General features: G+C 39.0%; 1 protein-coding gene across 1 annotated transcript in view; it reads left to right on the top strand.

Annotated features, from left to right (window-relative positions):
* The window catches only part of LOC115215153 (homeobox protein PKNOX1), a 30,770-nt gene extending 20,345 nt beyond the window's left edge, over nucleotides 1-10,425 (top strand). Inside the window, exon 2 of the mRNA XM_029784325.2 lies at nucleotides 7,310-10,425. Coding sequence (XP_029640185.1) covers nucleotides 7,310-8,343 — 1,034 coding nt within the window. The 3' untranslated portion in view covers nucleotides 8,344-10,425. The remainder of the gene's footprint in view (nucleotides 1-7,309) is intronic.
* The last annotated feature ends 2,542 nt before the right edge of the window (nucleotides 10,426-12,967 follow it).

Genomic DNA, 12,967 nt, shown 5'->3' on the forward strand with positions numbered 1-12,967 from the left:
AACTGACTATTTTTACATCAACACAATGATGATTCAGCAGATTTTGTATATGTTGTATGTATGTATGTATATATATCATCATCATCGTTTAACGTCCATTTTCCGTGCTAGCACGGGTTGGACGGTTCGACCAGGGTCTGGGAAGCCAGGAGGCTGCACCAGGCTCCAGTCTGATCTGGCAGTGTTTCTACAGCTGGATGCTCTTCCTAACGCCAACCACTCCGTGAGTGTAGTGGGTGCTTTTTACGTGCCACCGGCACAGGTGCCAGGGGAGTCTGGCAGCGGCCACTATCGGTTGATGCATTTTACGTGCCACCGGCATGGGAGCCAGTCAAGGCGGCGCTGGCATATATATATATATATACACACACACACAGTTTTCTTTGATTCGACTCAGTTTTTTTTTTTTTTGTTTTTTTTTTATTGCAAAAGTGAAGCGCCTCCTCTACACTGTATCAGTATGTATTCTGCTACTGCTCTTTAGGCTGGATGCCTACTTTCTGATTGTCAGAGTTTGTCTTGCTTGCAAAGTGTTATCCTGAATCACTGCTTCCCAAGACAAGACTCCATGTCTGTGATGTGTGAAGTCTGTTTCCCAAAGAACTGTTGCAGTTGATCCTGATCTTGCAATCTGGGGCAGATTATTGCTAAGGGAGTAATTGAAGGTTGGGATTTGCTAGTACACTGTGGAAGGTATGAGGCGATATTTTTAACAATCATTCCTGTGCTGAATTGTGCTCACATGTTTTTCCAACAAAGCATATATATATATATGAAAGCGAAAGGTTCAAAAACTACCAATCCTACAATAAATACACACACGAGCAATGCAGTGACCACTTTAAAAAATAGGCTTACCTTCAGGATGGAATTTGAAGGTAGTTTACATACCCCAATATTAATTGATTTCATGCTGTTCATGAGAAAACATGCTTTGCAATCTTCAGTTGGAGATAGCAACTTCTATTTCCAAAATATTAACTATGTCAACTCGTGTGCGTTTTGAACTTTAAACATCCCACTCTGTTGTTCATTGCATTGCTCATATGTGTATTTAATCTTAGGATTGGTGGTTTTTGAAGTTTTCGCTTTCATCCTTGGCAAGCAGTATTTTTACCCTTTTATTCAAATATTTAATATTACACCTATTAAGGTAGAAGTCTTCCTAACTGCCTCATTATTGCTGTTTTTAACAGCAATAATGCTTTCATATATATATATATATATATATATATATATATGCATGCATTCATTCATTCACTAGATTCATATGTTATTTAGTGTAGAATTATTGAGTGGTCAGAGTTTTAATTCCTGGACCAGGCAGTGTATCATGTCCAGCATTATCCGTTTCTTCACTACCCACAAGGGGCTAAACACAGAGGGGACAAACAAGGACAGACTTATGAATTAAGTCGATTACATCGACCCCAGTGTGTAAATGGTACTTATTTAATCAACCCCGAAAGGATGAAAGGCAAAGTCGACCTCAGCGGAATTTGAACTCAGAACGTAACGGCAGATGAAATACGGCTACACATTTCGCCCGGCGTGCTAACGATTCTGCCAGCTCACCGCCTATCATTTAATGTTCACTTACCATACTGGCAAGGGTAGGATGGCTTGACAGATATTGGCGAACTGCAAGGCCATGTCAAGTTCCAATGACATCTTTGGCATTGTTTCTACAACTGGATATTCTTGTTAATGCCAACCACTTTACTGGGGGGATGCTGGTGCTAATCAGTCATGTGTGAAGTGATGGAGAGGCTGCTTTTTTCTTTTTATATGTTGAATCTGTTTACATGCAAAACCCTCACAGAAATACACACACACACACATTTTTTTTCCTTTCTTTTATTCTTTTACTTGTTTCAGTCATTTGACTGCGGCCATGCTGGAGCACCGCCTTTAGTCGAGCAAATCGACCCCGGGACTTATTCTTTTGTAAGCCCAGTACTTATTCTATCAGTCTCTTTTGCCGAACCACTAAGTGACGGGGATGTAAACACACCAGCATCGGTTGTCAAGCAATGCTGGGGGGACAAACACACACACATACATATATACGACAGGCTTCTTTCAGTTTCCGTCTACCAAATCCACTCACAAGGCATTGGTCGGCCCGGGGCTATAGCAGAAGACACTTGCCCAAGATGCCATGCAGTGGGACTGAACCCGGAACCATGTGGTGGGTTAGCAAGCTACTTACCACACAGCCACTCCTACACCTATGTTAACATCGTTCATTGAACTCATTGGACTGCAGCAGCTGTGTTGGGGTATTACCTTCAAGAGTTCAAACAGATCAATCGACCCAGTATTTATTACAATTTTTTTTTTTTTTTTCTGAGTCTGGTACTTGTTCTGCTGTCTTTTTTGCTGAACTGCTAAGTTACGGAGGGGGTGGTAGACAAGCAAACATTGTTCATGCCAAGTGGGTAGTTTAAAGACACTTGCTCAAAGTACCACATGAACCCAAACCCACATGGATGGAAAGCAAAGCTTCTCAACCACCCAATCATGCCTGTGCATATATATACTCTTACTCTCTTTTATTCTTTTACTTGTTTCAGTCATTTGACTGTGCCCATGCTGGAGCACCGCCTTTAATCGAGCAACTCGACCCTGGGACTTATTCTTTTGTAAGCCCAGTACTTATTCTATCGGTCTCTTTAGCCGAACTGCTAAGTTACGGGGACATAAACACACCAGCATCGGTTGTCAAGCAATGCTAGGGGGACAAACACAGACACACAAACATATACACACACATATATACGACGGGCTTCTTTCAGTTTCCGTCTACCAAATCCACTCACAAGGCTTTGGTCGGCCCGAGACTATAGTAGAAGACACTTGCCCAAGGTACCACGCAGTGGGACTGAACCCGGAACCATGTGGTTGGTAAACAAGCTACTTACCACAGAGCCACTCCTGCGCCTATATATATATACACACACACATATATATATATATCGTGATGGTGCATGACTTAGTCGTTACAGTGTTGCACTCACGATTGCAAGATGGTGGTTTTGATTCCAAGACCGGATGTTGCATTGTTTTCTTTGAGCACGTTGCTCTGTGATCGTTTCGCCATCCGACATGTGACACGTGGTGCACCTGTACAGGTAATGTTGATCTGATGGAGGGAGTGAGGTTATGTGAACACAAACATTTGATCACTGCAAACAAATGATCTGTGTGGTTTTTCAGCAAGAAATTGCCAAACCCTCATACGTCGTCTAATGACAAGAGAGTCCAATTATATATATATATATATTACATAGGCGCAGGAGTGGCTGTGTGGTAAGTAGCTTGCTAACCCACCACATGGTTCCGAGTTCAGTCCCACTGCGTGGCATCTTGGGCAAGTGTCTTCTGCTATAGCCCCGGGCCGACCAATGCCTTGTGAGTGGATTTGGTAGACGGAAACTGAAAGAAGCCTGTCGTATATATATATATATATATATATGTGTGTGTGTGTGTCTGTGTTTGTCCCCCTAGCATTGCTTGACAACCGATGCTGGTGTGTTTATGTCCCCGTCGATTTGCTCGACTAAAGGCGGTGCTCCAGCATGGCCGCAGTCAAATGACTGAAACAATTAAAAGAGTATATATATATAAAATAGTGATTGAAGATAGTGATTCACGCTAATGCTTACTTTACGACTTATTGCCAACTACAGCAGGGTAAACATTTTTCTAACTAAATTGACTAAGTGAATCTCCAACTTGAAACAAATATTGTGAGATTGGAGTGTAGTTACGTTTTCATTTTCTTCTGTATTAGTGCCATAATTCCAGAATCTGTGCTCGTTAGTCCTTTTGTTATATTTCTTTTGAAATTGGTAAAGAATTTTGTTAACCCTTTAAGCATTTAAATTAGCCATATCTGGCCCAATTATTCTACCTGTTTCTGTTCACACCAGTCAGATTTGATTTCTCATGCATACCCTACAATCTATATATATAAAGCTGAAGTTGTGTGTGTGTGTGGCAGGTTTGGTAGCCTTCAACTAACGTTATCTCCTCCAAGACCCTGTGGTGCAAGTTGACCAAACTTGAGAGTATGATAGAAGAAAAAGTTCAAATCGGACCATGTTAACACCAAAAATTATTTATATCAAAAAGGTGCTTTTTTTTCTATGTAATTCCCCTATTTTTTACGATTTTTTTTTTACTGCTGTGACGCCATTTTTCAGTGTATTTCAACCAGAAAAATGTTCACTTAAAGAGAATAACAAGCTGCATAATGCAAAATTTTTACTTTTCAAAAATTCCAATTCTAAAGGGTCGAAAAGAAAACAAACCCAAGCAATGCTGGGCTATACTGCTAGTGTCATTCTTTAACCCTTTAGTATTTAAACCGGCCATATCCGGCCAAAATAGCTAATCTGTTTTATGTTCAAACTAACCAGATCCAGGCTCTCACACCTACCCTACAATGTTATTCTACATTAAGTAATTACACCATCAAGATCTTGAAGATATGAGATAATGCATGATTAATTCAAATCAATGGGAATCAATAAGCATTATGTTTGATAGAATAATCTGAACACTAAAGGGTTAAATATAAAATCACATCATCAAAATCTCAAAGCTATGAGATTAATTCAAAACAATATGAATAAATAGATATTACATTTGGCAGAATAATCTGAAAACTAAAGAACTGAACAATTTTATTGTTATGAAAGCAAGTGTTTGGATCTTAATTTTGCATGAAAATTTGGAGTTTTAAAACAGGTTTATGTCAGAACCAAGGTTGGCTTAGTCACTCTTGATTCTGGTGAAAACTGTAAAAGCTAAGAAAATTAAAGATATTTTGCATTGGCAAAAAATTAAGGTGAATAGTTGCAGGAGTTGGGTATGTTTTATAGCATGAGTTATAGCTTGTTCTTTGGTGAAATAGAGAGAAAAATAAAGTTTTTATACCACTAGCATTCGAAATCATATGGATATACTTCCTTGTGCCACTGGCTAATGTCCATATGTCTTGCTCTTTACTTAATCCTTTTGACGCTGCCTTTTGTTTCAAAATTTCGAAAATAATGGACTTTTATCAAATGGCTTTGAAAAACTGATTGGCAGAATTTGATAGATCATCAGACAGAATGTCTTGCAGTATTTATAGGATTTTTTTTTTTTTTTTGTGAGTTTAAATTTTACCATGGTCAACTTTGTATTTTATCCTCCCAGGATCGATAAAGTACCAGTCAAGTACAAGTGTCAATTTAATCAGTCCACCTCCCCTCTAAATTCCTGGTCTTCAAAACCAATTATTATCAAGGTGGCAAAATGGCATACTTATTAGTGTCAGATAGCATATTTTATGGTATTGTTCTGGTTCTTTACATTCAGAGTTCAAATCCTACCAAGGTCAGTTTTGCCTTTAATCCCTTCAGTTCCTTTAGCAGAGTCCATTCTGTCACAAGTAAGCAAGGTTTCTGATCTGAAGGCAAATTCTCTTCCTCCTCACAGAAATTCCAAAAAGTATCATGCACTGCTTTTTTTCTCCTCTGACAGAGCCCTTCCTTTTGGGCGAGTGTCCTCTGCTACAAGCTCGCACATGTACGGTTGTGTATGTTTGTGCTTCCTTGTCTTGACATGTGATAGTTTGAATTAAGCATCATTTCATACAAGCAGTGTCTTTTGTTTTTAGTCTTCTAGGAAAACATGCTTGTCCATTAAGGAAATATTAGCTTGGAAACAGATGAGGGTTGCAACGTAAAGTTCATAGAAATCTGCCTCAACAAATTCTGTTTCACCTGTTCAAGCATGCAAAATGGATGTTAAAATGGTGATGATGATAATAACTATTTGTTAGTTTCCTCTCCTTACATCTGTGGTCTTCTGCCTATGTTATAATTAATATAATTGTGGAAATGGCTGAATTTGTAGTCATCATCATTATCATTTAATGGTGGTGTGACTGGAACTGAGAAGCTTGATAGCTGCATCAGGTTCCAGTTTAACTTGGTATGATTTCTATGACTGGATGCTCTTCCTAATGCCAACCACTCCAAGAGTGTAATGGCTGCTTTTATATGACACCAGCATTGGCCATAACAATTTCGCTTGGCTTGATGAAAAAAAATGCCTTGGGTTTTGGGTTTAAATCTCACAGAAATCAACTTCAATTTTTATTCTTCTGGGGACAATAAAATGAGTACTAATCATATACCGGAATTAATTTAATCAAATGATATAATGCTGCTCTACAGCTTGGGCTTTGTAGATATCAAGCTTCCCAGCTGTGTGGTTTCAGGTTCAGTCCCACTGTGCAGTACTTGGGCAGGTCTCTTGGCCAACCAAAGCCTTCCGAGTTGATTTGGTAGTTGGAAACAGAAAGAAGCCCAATATATATGTATGTGCCCGTGTCTTGACATCACGTGGTGGTTGTGAGCATCACTGACATACAGGCAGTGTTATTTATTTCCATTCTCTTGTGAGACACATCTTGCTTGGAATCAAGTGAAGGTTAGTAACAGGATGGGCAGCCATCTGTAGAAAGTCAACAAATTCCATTTGACCCATGCACGCTTGGAAAAGAGGACATTGGGACGCTCATTCTGAAGGTACCCTAATGTTAATATCAGGAATTATTACTATGAAGTTGCATGGCTCAGTGGTTAGAGCATTCGACTCACAATCATGAGTTTGTGAGTTCGATTTCCGGTCTGGGTTGAATATGTTTTTGAGCCAGACACTCTATTTCACATTTCTCCAGTTCACTCATCTGTAGAAATGAGTTGTGATGTTACTGGTGCCAAGCTGTATCAGCCTTTGTCTTTCCCTTGGAGCACATCGGTGGCCCGGTGAATGGATGCTGGTCTTCCATAAACAACTTTGCCTAGACTTGTGCCTTGGAGGGGAACTTTCTAGGTACAATCTCATGGTCGTTCATGACCAAAAGGGGTTTTTACCTTTTACATTGTGTTGGGATGAAATTTGTCTTGCAAGTATTTAGTGTCAATTTAATCAGTCTACCTCCCCTCTAAATTCCTGGTCTTAAGTGTTGACTTAATCCTTTCATTACCATATTTCTATTGATATACACTGCATTCAGTTCAATTAATTTTGAAATTAATAAAGAATCTAGTTAGTTTTTAGAACATAAATTAATGTGAATTTTGATAAAACAGAAGGATAGTATTGCAGAACAAAGAGCTGTCTCAAGGAGGTTGGTAATAAAAGAAGTTAAGCTTTTCATCTTTCCTTATTTGATAAAGTATTACTTAAATTTATTTTCTTTGTATTGATCCTCATTAATATTTTTTTTTTCTTTTTTCTTTTTCAGTAACCAAGATCAAAGCAGAGCCCAGTGTAGATCCATTAACAACATATTCCACATATAACAGCCATCATCATCACCACCACCATCATCACCAACATCACCACCACCACCATTTGAACTTACCACTGAAGTCTGTTGCTATAAAAGAGGAGACCTTGCTACTGCCAGATCAGATCTGTAGCACTCCAATAGACCCTCCATTTTCTCGGCAGGTCAAGCCCTTTGCCAAGCTCTCACCGCTTCAACCTGTTGTTGAAAATCCCACGAATTCTGTCATTGCCTCCCGTGTAGTGCCTTCTGCAAAATCTACAGCAGCAGTAGCAGCAACACCCCGAGAAAAAAATGTGATTGCCTCTGAGGACAGGTGCAAACGACGGCGTCGAGGAAACCTGCCAAAAGAGGCAGTTCGTGTAATGACTGATTGGCTCAAGTCGAACCGCTACAATGCGTATCCCAGTGAGGATGATAAACTGAAGATGGCGACTAGTCTGAACATAAAGCACAAACAGGTGTCAAACTGGTTCATCAACGCACGTCGTCGAAAGCTAACTCAGATCCTGCACAAGGAAGGGAAAGATTCAAAAGACTACCGGATAACCCGCAAGAAGAAAAACACAAGCCTTGACGAAGGTCGGGCAACAAGTTCAGAAACAGAAGTGTCAACAACAAACTTGAGTACTAGCAGTTACCCTTCTCCTTCCTCTTCGACATCATCAGCATCTGACGGGTCACTGGGTACAGGTGCAGTAGTGTCGGCCAAACAGCGCCGTAGAAGTGGTGGGGCACGAAACAACAGCAGCAGTTGCAATGCCCGTCATCGTCGGCAAAGTCGACTCTCTGCCATGCCACCAACGCCATGTTCTCTCACATCGTTCGAAGGCAACACGTCGAGTGATGATGATGATGACGACGATGAGGAGGAGGAGGAGGGGGAAGAAGTGGAAAGGAGAGGTGGGGAGCAGGGCAGAGATTTTGTAACTTTCCAACAGAGAAACTTGGAGGCCGAAGTACGGACTCTGAACTTTGAGAATCTTTGAAGAAAAGATCTTAACACTAACATAAACACGTTGGGGGTGAGTGGGTCTATTGAACCATTTACCACACCACAACAACAATGACATTAACAAAAAAGCCTTAACATTGGTGGGTGTAATGTATTGCAGGGGTGGGAGCAGGATCAGATCTATGAGTATTAGTTCGATGGAACTGGATTTGGTGTAAAACTCTGGGTGAGAAAAAGCATTCTTCTAACTACACCTCTCTTGTCCAACTCCATTCTGTAATATGTGTGAGTGATTTTTCACTTTTTTTTTTTTTTTTTGGTCTAGTTGTAGAGAACTGTGAACTGAAATGAATATTTAAAAATATTTAAAAAAAAAAAAAATAAGAAAAGAAAAATGAATTACCCCACTCATTCCCGTTTCCCTTCCCCTCTTTTATATGCATACATATATATTTTGTAAAAAAAAATGAAATGGTTGTATAACAAAATAGAAGGAATCCCCACCCATCCCCTCAAAAAACTTATCAGTCTTCATCCTTCATCCCCTCTCCTCAGTCCTAATGGAAAGGACCCCAAGGTGGTATTATGATTATTATTATTACCACCACCCAAAAAATTATACACCCTTCATATAAACTCTTACCTACAGACATTTCTTAGACTCTCTCCAACATTCAATTTATTTTTTTTTTTTTAATTTTGTAAATTTTTAAAAAAATGTATACACATCTCTAAAAAAATTATTTAAAAAAAAAAACAAATTTTGGGTGAAGAAAAGCTATTGAGTCAGAAGCAAAGTTTTGTAGTGAGGTGAAAGGTCACCTTATTTTTTACACACTCCTCTCCTCAACATGTCATTTTAGTCATCTTGGCCCAATCATTCTACCACCTGCTAGTCTACCTCTCACATCATTTATCACTGCAGGCTGAATACTATTCATTCTGATACTCTAAAAGACAAAAAAAAAAAAATTCTTATAAAACAGATTTATTTATAAAAACTTTATAACAGCAGCAAGGCAGTGAGCTGGCAGAACCATTTGTGTATGAGAGAAAAATGCTCAACAGCTCTTCTTTATATTCTGAGTTCAAATTCTGTCATGATCAACTTCCCCCTTTCATCCTTTCAGAGTCAATAAATTGAGTACTAACGTCAGTGTAATCGACTTTCCCCCCTCCCCTCAAAATTACTGGCATTGCAGCAAAATTAGAATGGGTTAGTAGTACTACTAAAGAGTGAAAAGGCTGCAGAATTGTTAGTGTTGGGGGCAAAAAAGATGCTTTGCAATATTTATTCCAGCTCTGCATTCTGAGTTCAAATCCTGCTGAAGTCGGCTTTCCTTTTTACTCCTCCAGGGTTGATGCATTGACTAACCCCTCTTCCCCAGACTTCAGGTGTTGTGCCTATGCTATGCTACAAACAAAAGGGCTGTGGGCTTTCAGATTTGTAATGATATCAGAAAAAAAAAATGCTTAGCATCATTCATTCTGGCTCTTTGCATTCTGAGTTCAAGTCTTGCTGGGGCTGATCTTGCCATTCATCCTTTCAGGGTTGATGAAATCAGCTAGCCCCCTCCCCCAAAATTTCAGGCTTTGTACCTATGGTAGAAAGTATTATTACTAGAACGTTTAGTAGTTATGTCCATTTACATTGACTGTGAGCTTCATTTTGCTGTTCATTCATCAGACTTTCATAAAATGTGCTGCCAAAGTATTGTAGGTTGATCTAATTCACTTTACCCAACCACTCACTCTGGGCCCGCTGCCAAATATGTGACCTAGTGCCTATATTAAAGATCATTTTATCATAATCAACATATTAGTGTTATGTCTGCATGTTTTCATTATTTTGACCTTTTAAAAAGCACAGACCTCAAGAAAGAAACAAGGGCCTTTCTTTTACTCAGACTTATATTTTAATCTCACCTGAAACTGATGAAATTCATTTTAAGCAAAAATAAAAAAAACATTTCAATTTTTTTTTTCCACCCCATCATACCCCAGATTTTATCTTTCACTTCTCCAAGAAATATTTACTATTCAGAATTTCCTAAACAACATTAATTTTAAGAATAATAATTTTTAATATTAATAAAAATAGACTTCTTTCTATTTATTTAAATTTGCTTTTCATTTATTATATTATTATATTTATACATTTTCTCTTATTGTTCGGCTTTTTTACTCTTTTAATATGTGTATGCATGTTATCGCTTTGTGATGCTCGGTGTTTAGCTCCAAGTACAAATGTTAAGGAGACAGGTGAGTCCTATCTCGTTTAAGGGTTCTTGTTATTGTTGGTCAGTCAAGGGTTATTGAAGATGTTCCTCAAACATTGATACAGTGAAGACACTGAGTCCTGTGGTTACCATATTTTCCAGCATACTAGTTGACGTGTGTGTATATAATATAAATATAGTAAACATGTGGTATCACTATTCAGGCAACATAACTATATTTCCAAATCCTGGAATTTTTGATCTTTAAGTCTTCTTGTATAAAACAACCTACCTTTTTGGGGGCTGTAAATTTTGGTAAATTCAGAGGATACAGTGACACAAATTTCAAAGGCAACAATAAATCTTGCCGCATCACAGTTGAAATTCCTGCAGTTTGTAAGTGAAGCCTTTTAGCTGTTTTGTTGCAAAATTTCTGTTGAAATATTGTTTTTGTTTCATTTAATTTTGAAAATAATTTAGTAAAATAACTCATTAAGTTTGAGGCAAGCTGGCAGAATAGTTTGCAACCCAGGCAAAGTGCTTCACAGCATTTTGTCCACCCTTATGTTCTGAATTCTTTTTCTGCCAGTCGACTTTGCCTTTCCTCCTTTAAGGGTCGATGTAATCAACTAGTCCTCTCCTCCAAAATTTCAGGCCTTGTGCCCTTAGTAGAACGGGATTAAGTTTAAGGAGATGAACTGGCAGAATTGTTTGCACACCATGCAAAATGCTTGGCAGCATTTTGTTCATCCTTTCTGATTTCAAATTCCGCCTAACGTCAACTTTGCCTTTCATCCTTTTCAGGGCAATAAAATGATATTACCAGTCAAGCACTGAGGTAGGTGTAATCAATGTAACCCCTCCAACAAATTGCTAGCCTTGTGCCAAAATTTGAAACCATTATCAAGGTGTTTGGAACAGGAATTAGCATGAAATATTTTGAAGGTTTTAATTCAGATCACTTTAAACAGGAAGTTTGGTCATGGAACCAGGAGCAGTCTCAGACAGTTTGATATGAAGAGTTAATTTTCTGTTACAAGGTTATCACCTTTATCCTCCATTGAGATTTATTGCTGCTGCCCTCACATTTCCCTACTATCAGTTCCCTGCACATCACAATGCAGTTATCTTGAGCCACCATCTCTCTGTACTTGTAACTCCACATACTGTCTTATTAAGTTGCTACAACCATAACTTTTTTTTCTAGATATTGGTCTTTCCCATTTAACATGGTATAGTGAAATGTGGATAGATTTGACTGATATTTCTACCACACAAAGTGGCAATTTTAGCTGCCTTTGTTAGCTCTAGGAATTGATTTTGTGGTGGCTGCAGTCACCAGTCAGACCTACAGAATCAAAATAATGACGGAGGCAACCAACTTGACATACAATCTGGTAAGTCACCAAATCTGCTACAGAAAGCTCAAACTTTTATTGTTCGCATATGTATGTATGTATATATATGAGATAACCGGCGTTGCTCGGGGTTAAAACGGCATAGCTTTTTGCTTTACTTGTTTTGGTCATGTGACTGCGGCTACGCTGGAACATCGCTTCTAGTCGAAGACATCAACCCTGGAATTTACTCTTTGTAAACCTAGAATTTATTCTATTGGTGTGTTTTGCCAAACGGCTTAGGGGACGTAAACACAGCAACATCGGTTGGCAAGCAATGGTGGGGGTACAGACACACGCACACACACATATATATATATATATATATATATGCGTTGAGGCGCAATGGTCCAGTGGTTAGGACAGCGGAGTTGTGGTACGGATTCCCAGGCCGGTTACGCCCTGGGGTTGATATAATCGACTTAATCCGTCTGTTTGTCCTCTCTGTGTTTAGCCCCTTGTGGGTAGAAAAGAAATATATATATATAGTGTGTGTGTCGCAAATACATAGAAGTATGGGTTCGATTCTCATGCGTACGGCAAACCCTACTTTTTTCATCGAGGGCTGATATGCCTCAATTATGTATCGGTAACCTAGCGGTTCAGCGAAAGAGACCGCTAGAATAAGTGCCCGACTTTAAACAAGTAGTAATATGGTTGATTCATTCGAATAAAGTTCTTCCAAGCGGTGTCGAATGATTACACTTTATACTACGTTGGCTTGTATGCCAAAATGTGAAGAGCGATGTTATCCACTTCAGGTTCAAATCCATTCAGAGGATCTGGACTCTGAGTTAAGTTAGGAAGAAAAATAATGACACTGCCGGTTACAACGACGAGGGTTCCTGTTGATCCTCCGACCAACGGAGCAGCCTGCTCGTGAAATTAACGAGCAAGTGGCTGAGCACTCCACAAATACGTGTTAACGCCATTCTGAGGGAGATTCAGCGGTAATAAGGTTGACCCTTTGAAATACAGGTACTACTCATTTTTGCCAGCTGAGTGGACTGGACCAACGTGAAATAGTATCTTGCTCAAGGAT

This window comes from Octopus sinensis, linkage group LG8 (genome assembly GCF_006345805.1).
Source record: "Octopus sinensis linkage group LG8, ASM634580v1, whole genome shotgun sequence".
Taxonomy (NCBI): domain Eukaryota; kingdom Metazoa; phylum Mollusca; class Cephalopoda; order Octopoda; family Octopodidae; genus Octopus; species Octopus sinensis.